Source organism: Prionailurus viverrinus, chromosome D2, assembly GCF_022837055.1.
Source record: "Prionailurus viverrinus isolate Anna chromosome D2, UM_Priviv_1.0, whole genome shotgun sequence".
Classification (NCBI taxonomy): Eukaryota; Metazoa; Chordata; class Mammalia; order Carnivora; family Felidae; genus Prionailurus; species Prionailurus viverrinus.
Window position 1 is genome coordinate 57,050,019 of NC_062571.1, and position 18,006 is coordinate 57,068,024.

An 18,006-nucleotide genomic window follows, 5' to 3' on the forward strand; every position below is an offset into this window, starting at 1 on the left:
TCAGTGTCTTACACCTGCTGGGAGCAGAGGAGGTGGGAGAAGTCAGAGTGAGGACGAAAAGGGGTCCTGAAGGAGCCCGTGAGCAATCACCACAGCTCGCACCGAATCAGCACCCGTAAGGTACCAGATGCTTTATGTGTCTTAAAGTCTTCAGTCCTCACGGCAACCCTGTTGGAGGTACTATTATCATGGTCAATTCACAGATGAGGACACAGAGGGCACGGAGTAGGTAAGTAACCTGTCCAAGGTCACTTAGCTTCTAAGCAGTGGAGCTGGGATTTGAACCTGGGCAATGTGTCACCAGGGTCCTTATCCTTCCCTAGGAGGCTATACTGCCCCTCCAGGAAGAGCCAGATAGGTCTCACGGTAGAGCTGGGACATTCAATAACTCAAGACTTTCCTAAATAATTCCAGAGAGAATCTACAGGGCTTCTGTTAGACATACCCTCTGGCTCCCTGGGCTGCCTCAACTCAAGTGGGGCATTTTACCTGGTGAAGTCAGAGCTAGCAGAGTCCAGCACCTTCTCACTGGCTTTTTCCAGGAAGCTGTTCACCAACTGGCACCCCCAAGGGGATGAAGAGGAGGGAGGGGGTGAAGAGAGAAATAAAGAGCAGGAGCAGGTCACAGAACTGCATTCTCTTCTCTTCTCCAACCCTGCCCCCCTCCACTCAGAAGCCTTGACCCAGCCACCGCTGGTATCTGGTGGCCTGTCTCGCAGATGGCAGAGGCCCAAACAAGCCCTGTGGGTGAGGCCCTTCCACCACCCCCATCCCAGCCCTCACTCACCCGACAGCTCCTCCCTCTCCTCCACCAGCTCACCTGAGGGTCTGTAATGGTGAGGTACATTTTCACGGTTTCCAACACGGCCCGGCGAGGGGCTGGGGTGTCTCCGGCTGCCACAGGCTGCCCATACAGGTTGAAGAGGATTGGCAGAAAGTTCTTGGCAAAACGGCTCACCTCCGCACGGTCAGCCTCTGACAGGAGGACCAAAGTTTGCATGCAAGTGGCAGGAGCCAAGCCTGCCCCAAAGGGGCTGCTGAGGTTACAGCCCAGAGGCATCCTTTTGGAGGACCCATGACAGGACCTGGACCCTACAGATTTGGGGCTTCTCCAGGACAAAAGGTGCCACCATGCTCTATGTTCCTCCATGGCTCCTCTGTCCTGTGCATCAGCCAAGAGCCAGCGACCCACTAAAGCCCTTAACACCAAATGGACAACACCCAGCAGATGTCAGCACAGTGGCAGTAGAGGGAAAAGGGACAGCTTTCAGCGTGTTACTAACTCTTTGGGTCCCCAGCAGAAGCCCCATGTCCTTGCAGAGGATTCACTATGGCTCAGGCAGTGAGGTAGAGGAGGCCAGGGGACCTGGGCCATTGCAACCATTCCCCTACTAGCCCCAAACCCCAGAGCCCATACATACCCCCCTCACAGCCCTTGGTGATGAGGGTGCGCAGGGCCTGGCACACAGTGACCCTCAGGTCTGGGCGCTCACTGATGGCCGTGCCCAATGTCCGCGCCAGCCCTTTGAAGGAGGCGGCCACGTCCGTAGGCCTTGTGCAGAACCCAGGCAAGAGGGTCCAGATCTGGGGAGGGGGGATGGTAAAGGGCAGTGACGCCCAGCAACTCAGGCCCCTGCACCATCCAACCCTCATCCCCCTGGCTGATCCCTCACCTGCCACTGGAGCGTATCATAGATCTTGGACTCCACCGTCCTGCCTGCCTGGGCCAGGTCCATTGCTGCAGTGTGACACAAGGACACAGTGGGACCTTGGGCACCCTTTGCGCCAGCAGGCCTCATTTTTATCAAAAGCAAAAGTCCAATAATGAAAACACGAATCTGGGTGATTCCTCCCTCCCCACAAATTGAAATACCATAAAATAGGAAATGGATGTCTCCTGATAATATTACTCCCCCAGGGATAGTCATCACTTCTTCTGACTTTTTTATATTTCTTTAAACACATACACGCTTTTAAAAGCATAATAAACAGGACTGTATTATATATATATATGTTCTGAAACCCAGTTTACCTTGACAAGGTTTCTAAGCGGTAGGCTGTAGAATAGGTATGTATGTGACTTTTTTATTTAATCTGCACGTGGCAATTATCGCCCTGATTTTACTCATGAGGAGCAAACCCAGAAGAATTAAATCAACTTGCCCAAAGTCACCCAGCCATAGCGTGGCTAAGCTGAGATCTGAATCTAATCTTTCAACTCACCATCTACTAAACATGCCCGTTCCCACACAAGGTTTCCCTTTCCTCACAAAGACCGCGCCATGGCCCATAGTGGGACTAAATTCACCAGAAACCTGCTGAGGGACACATACGTTGTGTCAGATTTCTACTAGGAACAGCCCTGCATATATATAAATCGGCGTGCACTTCTCTAATTATTTCCTTAGCAAGAGAAGGAGCCATTGTGAGCCTGCCACAGGGAACATACCTGGCCAGGCCTCAAAGCAAAGTGAGGGACAGCCTCCTTAGGCAGGCCCTCAAGCACTGGCTGGCCACTTGCTTGGCAGAGGGATGCTGCCCAGTGTCCCAGGGCTGGGGGTGCTGGACAAGGAGCCCTTCCTGGCTCCTTCCAGTCAAGGCTCTAGGACTCAGGTGGGGCCCATACCTTTGCTCTTCAGGGTGGTAGCCAGGGGCAGGAAATAGGTGGTGAAGAAACCAAGTCGTGTTTCCTGGACGTGGTCCCGGATGACAGGTAGCAGCCAGCTCCTCGGGAAATCTAGATTCTCTCTGGGAGGACATAGAAAAGGGCCAGTGAGGAGGAGGTGACATCCTAGAAGGCAGCATGCCCAGCAGCATGTCACCTGCTGAGCCAAGGAGCAGCCCAAGCCCTGCCGTGGCCTCTCTGGCTGACCCCCAAGTGATACACACAGACTTGACCCCTGAGAGTGAATACCCTGCTGGAGAAGAATGAGCTGGTTGAATACCCCAGGGCCCCGTAGAAAGCCAGACAGGATCACACTTACTCAGAGCCATCAATTTCCAAAGGCACAGCCTCTAAAACCACCTCGGGTCCCATGCTGGCCACTGCAGCCCCCACTGCCTGATCCAGAGCTGCCGTGTGAGGGAAGTGGGGGGAGAGGCGCAGGTCACACAGGGACTGGAGGCACTGGAGCCAAAAGACGAGAGAATATACATCAAGGCATGCTCACAGAACAGGCACCCATAGTTCAGTCTGGGCCAAAGTCTCTAAGAGGATGAGGTCGGGAGCATGGGCCCAGGTTAAGCTCTAGGTCAGAGATCACAAACCAACAACCAAATTTAACCTGTTGAGAAGTCTGACCTCTCCCCAAACCCCAAGATTTTAAACTATTCTGTATTCTTGGGGCGCCTGGGTGGCTCCGTTAGTTAAGCATCCGGCTCTTAATTTCAGCTCAGGTCATGATCCCAGGTTCGTGGTATCGAGCCCCATGTTGTGCTCTGAACTGAGCACAGAGGTGCTTAAGACTCTCTGTCTCGCCCCCTGCTCCTCTCCCTCACTGGCTCTCTCTCTAAAATTAAAAAAAAAAAAAAAAAAATTCTGGGGTGCCTGGGTGGCTCAGTTGGTTAAGTGTCTGACTCTTGGTTTCAGCTCAGGTCAGGATCTCACAGTTCATGAGTCTGAGCTCTGCATCAGGCTCTACACTGACAGTTTGGGGCCTGCTTGGGATTCTCTCTCTCTCTCTCTCTCTCTCTCTCTCTCTGCCATTCCCCTGCTTGCACATGCTCTTTCAAAAAAAAAAAAATTCTTGGGGCGCCTGGGTGGCGCAGTCGGTTAAGCGTCCGACTTCAGCCAGGTCACGATCTCGCGGTCTGGGAGTTCGAGCCCCGCGTCAGGCTCTGGGCTGATGGCTCGGAGCCTGGAGCCTGTTTCTGATTCTGTGTCTCCCTCTCTCTCTGCCCCTCCCCCGTTCATGCTCTGTCTCTCTCTGTCCCAAAAATAAATAAAAACGTTGAAAAAAAAAAAATTAAAAAAAAAAAAATTCTGTATTTGTTAGTAACATATAAAAATCAGATTTCATGTACAAATGTAGATTTCCAATTTATCTTGAAAAATGGTAAACATTAAAAAAAATTTTTTTTAAGTGGGGGTGGGGGGCGCCTGGGTGGCTCAGTTGGTTAAGTGTCTGACTTCAGCTCAGGTCATGATGTCATGGTCCGTGGGTTCGAGCTCCACGTGAGGCTCTGCTGTCAGCTCAGAGCCTGGAGCCTACTTCAGATTCTGTGTCTCCTTCTCTCTCTGCTCTACCCCACTCATGCTCTGTCTCTCTCTCTCTCTCTCTCTTTCTTTCTCTCAAAAAATAAAATAAAATAGGGGTGCCTGGGTGGCTCAGTTGGTTAAGCGTCCGACTTTAGCTCAGGTCACAATCTCATGGTTCATGAGTTCAAGCCCTGCGTCAGGCTCTGTGCAGACAGCTCGGAGACTGGAACCTGCTTCAGACTCTGTGTCTCCCTCTCTCTCTGCCTCTACCCTGCTCGTACTCTGTCTCTCTCTCTGTCTAAAATAAACATTAAAAGAAATTAAAAATAAATAAAATAAACATTAAAAATTTTTTTTAAAAGAATAAAAAAGAAAGAAAAATGGAAACTCTGGCAAAGGCAAAAAGGCAGACCTACATGTGACAATTAGCAAATTAGCAGACGCTGAGGGGTGGTTGCCCTTCAAGACAGAGCTGTGCCCTCTGGCCCCCCAGAGCCTCCCAGGGCCTCACTTGTAGGAAGTCATGTTTGCCAACCTGATCTATCAGGAGCCAGGCTTCTTGAGGAAGCCCCTGCCATCCCAGGGTGGCTCCTTTCTTCCAACCAGCAATGGTGGGAGTCGGTGCAGGCCCCGTGAGGCCGGGAGCTGCTGCTAAGGAGCCTGGGGCCTGACCTGAGGCCCCTACCCTCTCCTGGAGCTGGAGAGGATCCCTGGGGGAATCCCTTATCCTTAAGTGGTTTACTCTGAGCTGTAATAACCTCTCTGGGACCTAAGGCTGCTTAAAACACTATAATCCTTGTAATAGAAAATTTAGAGAATTAAAAACAAAAAGATAGTGGGTAGGGGTGAGAGAGTCATACTGGTTCCCTCCTCAAAGCCATCCACTCAAACCAGCACTAGTGAGCAGCTCCTGACAGGAGGCTGGGGGAGGTCCTACCCCTCTGTTTCCCCCATGTTGACTCGGTCACCTTCCTGAAGACACAGTACTAGGCACCTGCTGTGGGCGCCATCGGGAGTGTAAAGTGGGGTAAAGTGCAGAGGTGCTAGACACAGGACCTCTCTGGGAGCCCACAGTCCGACAGCCCAGTCACCACCTCGTGTCCTGGCCCCAGCGGCTCCCCAGCTCACCTTCTTCATCACAGGATGGGCCTGCCTCCCACACGCCTGGAAGAAGACACACAGCAGCTGCAAGACAGAGCTCCATGCTGCGTGGAATTTGTACGTCAGGCCTTCCTCCACTGCCCTGCCAAGGGAGCAGGCAGTCAGGGCCAAGTCTGTGCTCACTTGGGCCCCAACCAAGAAGTCAATGGCTGACACCAGGGGCTACAGACCACCGGCTGGCTAGTAAGGGTGGAGCTCCAGGAAAGGCCAAGGGGGAAAACTAGCATCTATGAAGCAATCCCCGTGTTGAGTTTCATTCATGTAATCCTATTGCTTAAAGAAACTCTGAGGGGCGCCTGGGTGGCTCAGTCGGTTGAGCATCCGGCTTCGGCTCAGGTCATGATCTCGCAGTTTGTGAGTTCGAGCCCCGCATCAGGCTCTGTGCTGACCACTCAGAGCCTGGAGCCTGCTTCGGATTCTGTGTCCCCCTCTCTCTCTGCCCCTCCCCCACTCATGCTCTGTCTCTGTCTCAGAAATAAACATTAAAAAAAATTAAAAAAAAAAAAAAAAAAGAAACTCTGTGAGGTACATTAGTTCTTCCATCTTCATGTGGGGAAACTGAGGCTCAGAGAGATGAAATAAGCTTCCAGGGTTACTCTGCCAGTGGCCATACTGGGCCTCCAAAGCCCATGCTCCGTCACCGTTTCATGCTTTCCCAGTCTGACCCAAGGTGGGATGCTAGGGGAGGAACAGATGGTCTGGGCACACCAGGGAGAGCTGCACCAGGCTGGCTCTATCTCCCAGTCTAGGGTCCTGGAGATTTTAGGAAAGAATGGCCTTTTGGGGGGTGGGGGGGGATGATGGGTGAGCTAGAGGTTGGGGTGGTTCTATTTCTGGGTTTTCCTGGAACCTCATCACAGGCAACAGGCCTATTTCCTCACAGGTAGCACGACCCAAAGCATCACACCCTAGAGCTGAGCAGACAGACTCAGAGGAGACACCCAGGACTCTAGCCGCTTTCCCAGGACCACGTGGTGCTCCGAGGCTCCTCACTGCCCACAGGGAGGGTGAGGACAGTCAGTGGCCATGTCTCTGAATGGCTCCTCTCGCAGGTGTGGAGGGCAGCAGGGCGTGTGAATAAGAGTGGGCTCTGTCAGGCTGCCACTGCCTAGTTGGGTGACCTCAGCTGGCCCACCTGTAAACTGAGGGTCAGTACAGATCTCCCAGTACCACAGGGACTACCGGTAGTTTTTATTAACTGAGCGCTTAACTATGTGCCAGATACAGTTCCGAGAACTTTCCACACACTCCCTCATTTAATCCTCACCTCCATTCGTAAGCTTTGATGAGGATCCTGAGGTATCTAGACACGGAGGATCCTGAGGTGTCTACACATTGCCCTGTATGACTGGCCCAGAGTCCACACTCATGAGCACCACATCACGGTCCCTAGAACGTGGCCAGGGCTCGAATCCACAGCAGCCGCTCTGGCACTACACGCATGCCCACAGCAAGTGACAAGTGGAACACCTGTCATTACACAGAACTTTCTACAAGGAACACCTTATTCCCTCCTAACGCGGATGCTACGTTCTCACCTGAACATCTTGGCAACATACTGGGCAGGGCCTGAGGCCGAAGAAGTCACAGAGCCAATGCTGGCCATGTGGGGAGCGACACATTCCTTCAGGATCTCCTGCAAAAAGAGGCCACACCTGTTTGACCCAAAGCAGCCTCCAGTGCCCCTGAGCCCTCCCAGGTGACTGCTTTTGGACACTTCTAGGCCGATATCCTGCCCACCCCCCCCCACCCCCTGCCGAGAACCTCCCCTCCAGGATGCAGCTGGAGGTCTAGGGTGAGCTCTGGGAGAGACAGGGCAGCCAGCAGAATCTTCTGCACTCCCTGCTTCCCCCACTAAAGCTGGGGCTGGGGGTACCTGAAGGCTGTGAGAGGCAGCCGTCACCACCTGTGAGTGTGGGGAGAGGAGGCAGGTGGTCGCAGTTCCAAAAAAGCGAGGGAGGTGGCCCAGCCCCAGGTCCCGCTGCAGTCTGTCAACACAAAAGGCTTCTGTGGAGCCTGGCCCTGGGCCTCAAGGCCAAGAAGCCCAGGTCCAGTGACAGTCACTGATCTGCAGGGTTCTACAGGGTCCTTTTAGTGGGCAATTTTAAAAAGTGCTGTCATTCAAGTAATAGCCGCATGTGGTGAAAAACTCAAATAGGTCTTCAGAGTATAAAATAAAAAGCATGCTTCCATTATCACAACTTTCTTTTGGACTGACCTTCAGATGCACTTCCCAGAGGAATATCAAGGTTAGGTTTCTCAAATACTCTTCCAGAAGTTGTTATACGTATACAAACATATAAAGTAATGACACGTGCTAACATCTACCTACCACTTTTCATATGCCAAGCGCTGATATAACACACATTCGTTCACTTAATCTTTGCAACCACTGAGATTAATTCTCATTACCATTCCCGTTTTATAAGTAAGGAAACTAAGGCACAGAAAAGTCAAGTAACTTGCCCAAGGCCACTCCGCTAGTGAGAGAGGGGCATCAGGATTCATATCCTGCTAAGTCTTGCTCCAGAGTGTGCAGAGTCCTACCATCCACGCTGTTCTTGATGTGTCTTAGGGGTCTTTCTATGTCAGTATGCGCGTATCTACTTTGGTAATTTCTAACGGCTGCATAGTATTTCACTGTATAGTGAACAGTCCCCTCTGGGGGCACATTTTGGTTATTTCTTAGTTTCTAGGGTTGTCATTACCTATAGCATTGTAACAAATAGCCTGGGAAGTATATCGTGGCACAACTGTGGGAGGCCTCCTGGTAAGATTAATACAGAGAAGTGGACTGTAAGGCTATTTTGCTACTTTCCAGAATTTCCAGGTAAAAGGTGGATGGTGTGGGAAAAGGACGTGGGCTGGAGACCTGCCTTTGCTCCTCAGGAGCGGCGTGACTAGCTACCTCACAGTGCTTCTGGGTCAGCCTCATGAGACAGGCTAAGCCCTTCCTCCCAGGGTGGCTGTGATGGGTGACAGGAAGCAAGGATGCCAAGCACTCAGCACGGTGCCTGAGAGAGAGCGGGAGATGGGAACCCCTCAGTGGACAGGGGACAGACATAGCATGGTGGAGACACTCCACCAGGACTCAGAGACCCTTGTTCCAGGTAAAACGCAAGTCACCAACTGATACACTTATTTTCTCTCCTTATTCTGGAACAGTGGCGTGTCGAGTAGCTACTATGAAGTGGCCAAGCTCAAATATATCATAACAGACACACAGCAGAAACTGGGTCTGCAGGACCATGAACCCCAGAGGAGGGGACCATTAACCCAGGTGGGGACAGGGGTGAAGCCACAGAAAGTGGACAAGATCGTGTGAGAAGGAAACCAGCTACACAGGACTCAGGGGCTGACAAGAACCAAGATGCAACTCGGGCGCTCCTGGCACCCTAGTGTGGTGCTCTCAGCCATCTTGTTGCCCCTCAGAGCTCGCTCATAACTGCTCGGGGAGGAAAGCACTGGCTCTAGCTGACACAGGCCACACCATCCTGCCCTGTGCCTCGCAACCACAAGAGCTGGTCTGTAGCACACTCAACAAGGAGATGCCGCCATCCCTCTCCAGCTCCTGGCTCATGTCCCTCCCATCTGTACTGCAGAGCAGGTAGCCTAGCTGGAGGTCCTAGGACACCCCCCCACCACACCCCTACCTGACCAGGTTGATGTGGGCTTTTTCCATGACCGTAAGCCAGGCCAGCAAGGGTTGTAAGTCATTCTCGCTGGGAACATAGTCATATAAGGCCTAGAGATGGGACGGGGAATAAGCAGATGACTGAGCAAGTGTGTTAACAGCAGCCTAATGACAATGACCCCTTCCCATCCCCACACACTAGCACGTCCCAGTGACAGGCCTGCACACGTGGCCCTAGAACTCACAGCCCCCTTAGCTTTCCCAGGTCCTGCCTTTCTGGACTCCATGAAGCCCTTCCAGTTCTGCTCCTATGAGATCAAAGTCTCTAGAAGCAGTTGAGTAAAACTTGAGTCACACAACCTTATGGATCTCACAAAAGCCCCAGAGCCCTTCTCTGGAAAAGTGCATGGGCAAATAATGCACATTTTGCAAATAATTTGGGGGGTGTTTATGCCCTCCTTCCTCAAATCCATACAGGGATCCCTAAGTTCGAGAGCTTCTGTTCAAGGTGTGGGTTATACCACGACACAATACTGAAATAGTTTATAAAGTAAGTGAAGAGTCAGGGCCCACAGCTCCTGTGGACACTGATGTGGCTTTGGTGGCCAGTCTCCTGGATGCCTGCCTCCTGTCTGCTCATCTACTGGCCTCCTCCTCTGGGGCAGCCCATCCAGCCCACTCAACCTCACTCTGTAGACAAGTAACATCACCCCCATTCCCCACGCCCCAGCATTGCAATGCCCCTCCACCATCAGGCCTCACCGTGATGATCTGGGCGTTGAGCTCTGCTGACAGGGTGCCCAGGCCGGGCTTGGCGTGGAAGAGGCTATGAAAGGCCTGCATGGCACAGGCTGTCACCAGCTGGAGAGGACAGGTAGGCTTAGTGGGGAACCGCAAAGCCCATGGCTGCCCTGGGCTCCTCAACCTCCTACTCTAGAAGCTGGGCTGGAGGGAGACCCAGGGCCCTGACCTCGAGCATGCCCCCCACACCTGCACACTCAGAGGACTGTCACTTCGGGAAGGCGTGGCAACCACTGAAAATTTTGAAATAATTTAAACAAAGTTAACAGAGAAACATAAAATATTTTTAACATAATAGGCTACAAAAGCAGACTATAAGTGGTGTACACGCTATAATTTATGACTGTATTTTCATGTTTTTATCTGTGTTGGTTTATCCAAAAAAAAAAGTCTGAAAGGATACACAGCAAGTTGTTCTGAATGAGTTTTTCCTTTTAAACAATGATCGTGTGATTTATGTGACGCAAACTTTAAAACACACATGCGAACAAATGCTACAAGAGGATACGTAAAGATTAACAGAATTCTGCCAGCATGACAGAAATGCAGAGAATCGTTTTCTGCATCTTTAAAGCCACTTTACGGATCTGTTAGTAAATAAGCAAAAGAAAGAAAAAAGAACCGCGATTGTGACTGAAACAGAGCTCAAGCCGGGAGAGGGCTGGCGCCGTACCAGCCTTACCACAGCTCTCCCTTCCCCTGACCTGCTCCCTGAGGCCAGCTCCCAACGGGACCAGGACCATGAAGAGAGCCTGGTCTATCCGACACCAGCGATGGCTGGGGTCCTCGGTTGTAGGTAAGAGCAGGGTTGGGATGGGGAGACCCTAGGCCCTGCTTCTGGCCTGAGCAGCAAGTTCCCAAGCATCAGCACCAGGGGCCCAGGTCTGAAGCTAAGCCCCCCACCCCGGCATGCTCCTCTGGCTCCTGGGCTGAGCTCACCACATGGCTCAAGGTCATGACCCTGAGGAGAGTCTCGCTGCAGCTCTTCACCAGGCCTTCTGGGAAGCAGGGGAGCAGGTCCCTCAGCAGCGTCAGCAGGTGCAGCGTGGTGGTGGCCTCCTTGGAGCCTGGCACACAAGAGGGGGCTGAGCCTCCAGCCCACTCTCCACGGCGAGCCCCGTCCTCCACCCCCATCCACCCTGCTGTCAACCTGGTTCCCACCTCCAGACTTCTCAATCTCCTGGACGCAGAACTTGGCGGTGGAAATGGCAGCAGGATGATGGGCAGGGGCTTTTTCACCAAACATGAACTCGCTACCCTTGAGGATCGAGCACACTCCATGCTGGGCAGCTTTCCGGATCTGAGGGGCAAGGAAAAGGGGCTGGGGCTGGGGCCGGGTCAGCACTCAACCAGCAGCTTCGGTGCTTGTCACAACCAACCGACAAGCATTGATGGCATGCCTCCTACATGGCCGATGCTATGCCCAGGCCTTCCTGTGCGCAGACTACTGAGCTGGGGAATGAGACAAACCTCGGCTCCAATCCCTGCTCTCCCACTAACTCAGCAAACGGCCTTGAGCAAGCCAAACGCTTCATCTCTGAGCTGCAGTGTTCTCATCTTTGCTACAGGGATTCGCTTACTCAGCCAGTCACCCGGCAATACCAAGTGTGCATCAAGCCAGGCACTGTGCTCGGAGCTGGCAGTCTGGCTGTGACCGGAACAAACGACTCACACTGTACTTGGGAGACAGAAAACAAACACACACCAGAAGGTAAAAGTACTTTGCAGACCACATAGCAAGGGTTGTTACTTTTTATAGAGGGGTCAGGAAAGCGTCACTGCAGTGAAGTGACATTTCAGCAGAGACCTGAGGAAAGTGAGGGAAAGAGCACCACGTACACACAGGGAAAGAGGCGTTAGCCTACCTGGGATGGTGTGCTGAGCACTGAGTGATCACAGACTGTTGCTACTATTATGTACTCCCTGCCCTAAATTTCAGGAGGAAACGGAGTGGCTGACCACCATTCACTGAGTGCCTGCTATAAGCCAGGAACTGCGCCAGCCTGAGAGGGACACTGGAGTCTCCACACGCCCTTGCAGCAAGGATGGTATTACTATCCCTACTCTACAGCTGGGAAACCGAGGCTGGGACGGGTTAAGTAACTTGCCCAAGACCACAGCACAAGTAGTAAATCCAGTGTCCAACTGAGGTTGTGGGACTCCAAAGCCCCACTCTGCCCCTTCCTGCCACTGCAGCTAAACTGGTCACTGACCAATGAGGCAGCAGAGACTCAGGAGGGCCGGACACTGAGCATCCCTCCTGTAGGACAAGGAACTGCCCCTCACGTTCTAGAGCTAAGCAAGTAAGGCGTCAGAGGCAAAAAGTAGAACATCCAGGCAAGAAACCGGTCCTCAGGGCAACCTCCCCAATCCCATTCAGACAGACCAGCCCCAGCGCAGTTACCAGAGTGGCCACCGCCCCCCCTCCCATGTTCTGGGGGCCCAGCAGCCTCACCTTGGGCTTAGAGTGCACTGTGAAGCTCAGCAGCCCATGGTACACCTGCAGGGTCACAGGGTAGCTCCAGGCCTCCAGGTCCTGCTTCCTCAGAAGGGTGGCCAGGCAGGAGAGGACCTTGAAAGGAGAGTCAGAGTCTGTCAGCTTCACCCGCTTCAGCCAGGTGGGGAAAGAGCCCAGGTTTTCATCAATTCCAGAAAACTGCACGGGGATCCATCTGAGGTCCACATAGTGCCTATATCCTCCCCCTGCCGCCCCACCCAGGGAGTATCCAAGCTTCAGCCAAACCCGTGGGGCTCTGGAAGATGGCAGAGGGGAAACAGACCCAGACACTAACCCATCGGAGGGCAGAGGTGGAGCCAGTGCTGGCCTGAGCTGACATGATGTTCATGAAGGCTTTGGAGGTATCAGAAAACTTCTTAATGAGCACGGGGCTGGGCACACTGTGGGGAGAGAAGAGAAACGGTCGGAACCCCAAGGGGCCTCCTAAAGCAGCTGGTGCAGGCCCAGCCCGGGTCTGAAGGAGGAAGCTAGACAGGAGGCAGTGCCGGCCCAATAATTCAGCAAGTGAGCAGTTCAGTGTGCTTTCCATGGCACCTGAACTCCGCCCCTCCGCACCTTCTTCACTACCCATTCTCTCTACCCACAAGGTGGGCCCTTACTAGCTCACCTCAATCCTCTCCTCACCTCCTCCCCTAACTGCAAGCCTCCAGGTATCCTGGTGCCAACATCCCAGCCCGTGCCTCCGGCCCCACTCACTGAGCAGGGCCACCCCCTTCCCAGGCACCAGCGCTCACACTCTGTGTACAACATCCCGAGCCACCCTGGGAGCCTCATCAGAATGCCACCTGATACTTAAGGTCCTGGTCTTTTTTTTTTGCTGAAAGAGAGAGAGAGAGAGAGAGAGCACGTGCGCGCATGCCCATGGGCACAAGCAGGAGAGGAACAGAGAGAGAGGGAGAGAGAATCTTAAGCAGGCTCCATGGCCTAGCACAGAGCCCGATGTGAGGCTCGATCCCATGAACCAAAATCAAGAGTCAGATGCTGAGCCCCCCAGGCACCCCTCTTGTTCTTTTTAACAATTCCCTCATCCTGTTCCTCCTGCCTGCACTCCTTTCTCCGTAAGCGACTTGGGATTCAAACCAGAGCCAGAACTCACCGCTTCAGGACAAGGTTCAGCAGGTAAGCAACAGCAGCCAGAGACTCAGGGGACTCCACTGCCTCCATTGTTGTCATCTGAGGGCCAGACCACAGGGGATGAATGGGAAATGTGTAAGCTGGGGCAAATGGGGTGCTGAGGACACCGTATGCCCAGCAGAATGGTTCTGACCAAGAACACTGGTGTCAGAGGTTCAAATCCCAGCTTTGCCAGTGTGTGATTTAGGCTAGCAATTGAACCTTTCTGTGATTCAGGACCCTTATTTGTAAAATAGAGATAGTAAGTTGTGAGGTTTCACCGAATTAATATAAGTAAATCACAACATGCCTGGCACATGATAGAAACCATACATTGCTATCTAATTTATTTCATTACTCTAGAGCAGGGGCTGGAAGGCTTTTTCTGTAAAGGGCCAGGTAATAAACACTTTAGGCTTTGCAGGCCATATATGGTCTCTGTTGTATATTCTTCTGTATTTGAGCAATCCTTTAAAAATGTAAAAACCATTCTTAGCTCTAAGGCTGTACAGAAACAGGCCATGGCTCAGGTTATTCCCATGGGCCGTAGTCTGCCAACTCCTATTCCAGCAGTGGTTCTCAAACTTTTACACCCTTAACATTTTTGGAGAATTCCCCAAAGAGGTTTTGTTTACATAGGTTATATTACTGATACTTACCATATTAAAAATTAAAAGTCAGAACATTTTAAAATACAAGCATACGCAAGCACAATTAGCTGTCAGAATAATATCATCAGGCAGGCTGTAACTTCCAGAAAACTCCACATTACACTCATGAAAGAATGAGATGAAAAGGCAAATCATGTTCTAGTATTAGTATAGAAATAATTTTGATAGCCTAGCCCCACAAAAAGGTCTTGGCCCCCTAACCCTGCCCCACCCCTGGCCACACTTCACCAACAACCACCACCAGAGTAGTGGATTCTTGTTCTAGAATGACAGTGTAGCAAATAGCATCAGCCTTATCAAACCGCCTGAGAATGACAGCACTTTTGATGTGGTTTTTTTTTTTTTGTTATTTGTTTTTTGTTTGTTTGGTTAATCTCTCAGTCCAACATAGGGCTGAAACTCACGACCCGAGATCAAGAGTCGCATGCTCTTCTGGCTGAGCCAGCCAGATGCTCCTGAAGCACTTTCCCCTATTCAAGGATGTCCTGCTCTATATCCACACACCAGGAGCACCCTTCTTCTCCCTACGGCTCGAGTCACCTGTTGTTGTGAACACCCATTCCCAAGTCACACCCACTCACCAGTGCAGCAAAGTACTCAGTCTCTGTCTCCTTCCCTCCCTGGGAGCGAATCACCTCAGTGACAGCGGCCAGAACAGCACAGATCTGCACGGGAGGGAGAAGGCACTTATGACATCTATTTAGATCTAAGCCTGTCCTGGGACTGGCCTCTTTTCCTTGCTCCCTCACAAACTGTTCTCCTGACAAAGCCTACAGGTAGACAAGACAAGAGGAGCTGCAATCAGAGCCAGGGGTACACACCATGAGGCCTAGCAAACAGGCAGACTCAGACATGTTTGCCAAAATTCCACCTCTAGGACTCGGGTCTCTTACAGGAACACCTGCAGAAAATTGCAAATGTTTATGTACAAGCGTGTTCACTGCAGCAACCAACTAGAACGATACAGCGGCCATCAACAGAGGGTTAATAAAGTACTATCACTACATGGTAAATAATGATACACTCAAATACTACACAACTACTGAAAAGAGTGAGGAAAACACTACATTAATTTAGAAATACTGTTCAGTGGGGAAAAAACTGCAGAACACGGCATATAAAGTATAATCAGGGGGCAGGGGCACCTGGGTGGCTCAGCTGGTTGAGCATTCGACTTCAGCTCAGGTCATGATCTTGCGGTTCGTGAGTTCGAGCCCCGCATCAGGCTCTCTGCTGTCAGTGCGGAGCCTGCTTCCGATCCTCTATCCCCCTCTCCCTCTCCACCTCCCCGACTTGTGTGCTTACTCACTCTCTCTCTCTCTCAAAAATAAATAAAGCCTTCAAAAAATAACAATAAAAATAAAATATGATCTGTAAACCTAACAAAATGTGGGTAAAAAATATACAAAAAAGTCTAGGACAGTAATGTTCACAAGAGGCTACTGAGCACTTGAAACATGGCTAGTGTGACTGAAGAACTGAATCTTTAATCTTAATATTTTAATAAATTAAATTTCAAAATAAATATTTTAGTTATTGGAAAACACAGATTTAAAACAACTTAGATACATGGATCTACTTTTGCGTCTATAAGTTTTAAGAAAGTATACATTTAGAACTTGGAAATATGAACCTACTTTTGTGATTGTAAATGTTAGGCCCAAATCAAGTACTTCCAAAGAAGGTTTAGCATCCAAATGGAGATGTAAGGGTAATATATACTCTAGATTTTGAAGACTTAATATGATAAAAATAATGCAAATCATCTCATTTTATTCTATCTTGTTTAATGTTTATTTATTTTTAAGAGAGAGGTGTGTGTGTGTGTGAGCAGTGAAGGGGCGTCGGGGGGAGGGGGGAGGGCGGGGGAGAGAGAGAGAACCCCAAGTTCGATGCGCGGTTCAAACCACAGAAGCATGACCCGAGCCAAAATCAAGAGTCAGGAGCTTAACTGACTGAGCTACCCAGGACCCCAAATCATCTCATTTTATATTGATTATATGGTGAAATGATAATACTTTACATATATTAACTGTATTATTAAGGTTAATTTCATTTGCTTCTTTTTACTTTCTAACGTGGCTACTAAAAAATTTACAATTAAGTGTTGTTGGACAGTGCTGGGCCAGGTAGATACATGATGACTATCAACAGTAACTACCACGAAGGAATTAAGTGGGGAGAACAACTTTCACATTTTATTCTACTCACTTCACTTTGGTACCATTTATAATTTTGACATCTTTCAATTTAAAGTGAATATAAATATGTATCATTTAAAAGTATTAACTAAAAACGACAAATAAAATGTAACTCTTGTTAGATAAAACATTTCCTATCCATTGTTATTCAGCATTAATTTACTCAACAAATGTTTCGTGAAACTATTCCATGTAAAAAGTCCTGTGTTAGGTATAGTTGACAAGATAAGTATTTGGAATATATTTCTACCCTGAAGGACTTTACACTTAAGTAGGGGAGATGTTGTCGGACAAAAGCAGAAAGTGGAACCTGCCCTAGGAGAGCTAGTAAGTAGGGAACACACAGGGCAGGAGAGATGACGCATCATGCCAAAATACCAGCTGTCACCGGCAGCAGCCAGCCAGCACTGGAAGAAAATAAAGAGACTGAGTCTGACTCCTCCTCACCATCCCGAGTTCTCCTGAACCCTCCCCCCTACCTCCTTGTGGGCAGCCGAGTTGGACTCCCAGAAGCGTTGCACTTTGCTGAAGGTGACATTTGTGCAGTCGGAGAGGCCGCTCAGGAAGGTGGCCGAGGACTTCTCCGTGAGAGCGGGGGCCACCTCTTCTTCCATGGCCGTCTCAGGGGCTTCGCTTTTGCCCAGACGCAGGGACCCTGACTGCAGCTCATTATGCAACTTCACCGCATCAACTGTCAGGTCGCTTTTTCCTGAAAACCGGAGGCACGGGTGAGGCCCCCACTTCTAGCCGAACCTCCTTTTGGCTAGGATCCACCCATACGACAAAAACTAGCAGAGTCCAGGCCCCCAACTCGAGAGACTTCATTCTGAACATGGGCCTGCCTCATCAGCCCGCCATAAGCCCGTAACTTAGCAAACCCAGATACGGAACCCTTCAGGTAAGTTTCTGCTCCCGCGTCCCGACGTTATAATATGCCGATGGGAGTCGACCGGGGTGGGGGACAACACGCAGGGGCTTGGGAAGTAAATGCACTTGTGAAAGCACTTTGTAAAGAGACACTCTAATTATAGCCGAGTCCCAACTTTTGACACCCGTGGAACTCTGAGCTAGTCATTTCCCTATGAAAGACTCAGTTTCCGCATCTGTCTAATGGGGAGAGTGGGCCTTTACTTCAGGCTACACATCCGACGTTCTAGGAGAAGAAAGGTTCAATGCCTGGACCCCGGAGCCTCCTGAGAGGCCCAGACCATCAGACCCAGGCCCGCTAAAATCCCGTCGCCAGCGCGCCGGGGTCCCGACCCCGCTACCTGAGGGCCGGCTGAAGAAGCGGCTACGGGCGGCCTGGCGGTGGCGGCAGATGGCAGGGTTGCTGTCGCTACTATGGCCTTTCTTCCAGCGTTTCAACTTGGCCGAGACACCGGAAGGCAACTTCCCAGAACGACCCATGTCTTCTAAACCCGGACCGGGATTAAAGCACCGGCTACCGGGACCGTGGAAACACGCGCAGGACCCACGTGGACCCGTAGACGGCTTCACTTCCTCTTTCTCTGACGTAACTTCCGGAGTTGCGTCTGTTACTATGGCAAGACAGTCAACATCCGGTTTTACAGTGCCTCCAGGCTCAGAATCCCTGAGCTGCTCAGAGAAGGTTGGTAGCTAGGGAGTCCCTGGGGCTTCTACTCCAGGGCCACGGTTCTCGGCCACCGGAGTGGGCCTTATAAAACTAGAATTCTTTTGCAGGTTAAAAA

At 51.0% G+C, this 18,006-nt stretch overlaps 1 protein-coding gene across 2 annotated transcripts in view; it reads right to left on the reverse strand.

Moving 5' to 3' along the window:
• Positions 1 to 17,793, reverse strand: part of RRP12 (ribosomal RNA processing 12 homolog) — a 30,215-nt gene extending 12,422 nt beyond the window's left edge. Inside the window, exons 1-19 of one of the 2 annotated variants that reach the window (XM_047825893.1) lie at positions 17,566 to 17,793; positions 16,777 to 17,006; positions 14,678 to 14,761; positions 13,409 to 13,485; positions 12,587 to 12,692; positions 12,250 to 12,366; positions 10,956 to 11,094; positions 10,734 to 10,861; positions 9,756 to 9,854; positions 9,013 to 9,104; positions 7,236 to 7,347; positions 6,898 to 6,995; positions 5,327 to 5,441; positions 2,985 to 3,127; positions 2,627 to 2,748; positions 1,674 to 1,738; positions 1,422 to 1,584; positions 821 to 975; positions 490 to 557 (exon numbers count right to left, since the gene is read on the reverse strand). In XM_047825893.1, the coding sequence (XP_047681849.1) occupies positions 490 to 557; positions 821 to 975; positions 1,422 to 1,584; positions 1,674 to 1,738; positions 2,627 to 2,748; positions 2,985 to 3,127; positions 5,327 to 5,441; positions 6,898 to 6,995; positions 7,236 to 7,347; positions 9,013 to 9,104; positions 9,756 to 9,854; positions 10,734 to 10,861; positions 10,956 to 11,094; positions 12,250 to 12,366; positions 12,587 to 12,692; positions 13,409 to 13,485; positions 14,678 to 14,761; positions 16,777 to 17,006; positions 17,566 to 17,704 (2,252 nt within the window). In that variant the 5' untranslated portion in view covers positions 17,705 to 17,793. The remainder of the gene's footprint in view (positions 1 to 489; positions 558 to 820; positions 976 to 1,421; positions 1,585 to 1,673; positions 1,739 to 2,626; positions 2,749 to 2,984; positions 3,128 to 5,326; positions 5,442 to 6,897; positions 6,996 to 7,235; positions 7,348 to 9,012; positions 9,105 to 9,755; positions 9,855 to 10,733; positions 10,862 to 10,955; positions 11,095 to 12,249; positions 12,367 to 12,586; positions 12,693 to 13,408; positions 13,486 to 14,677; positions 14,762 to 16,776; positions 17,007 to 17,565) is intronic. The other variant, XM_047825894.1, reaches the window with a different exon arrangement.
• Positions 17,794 to 18,006: the final 213 nt, after the last annotated feature.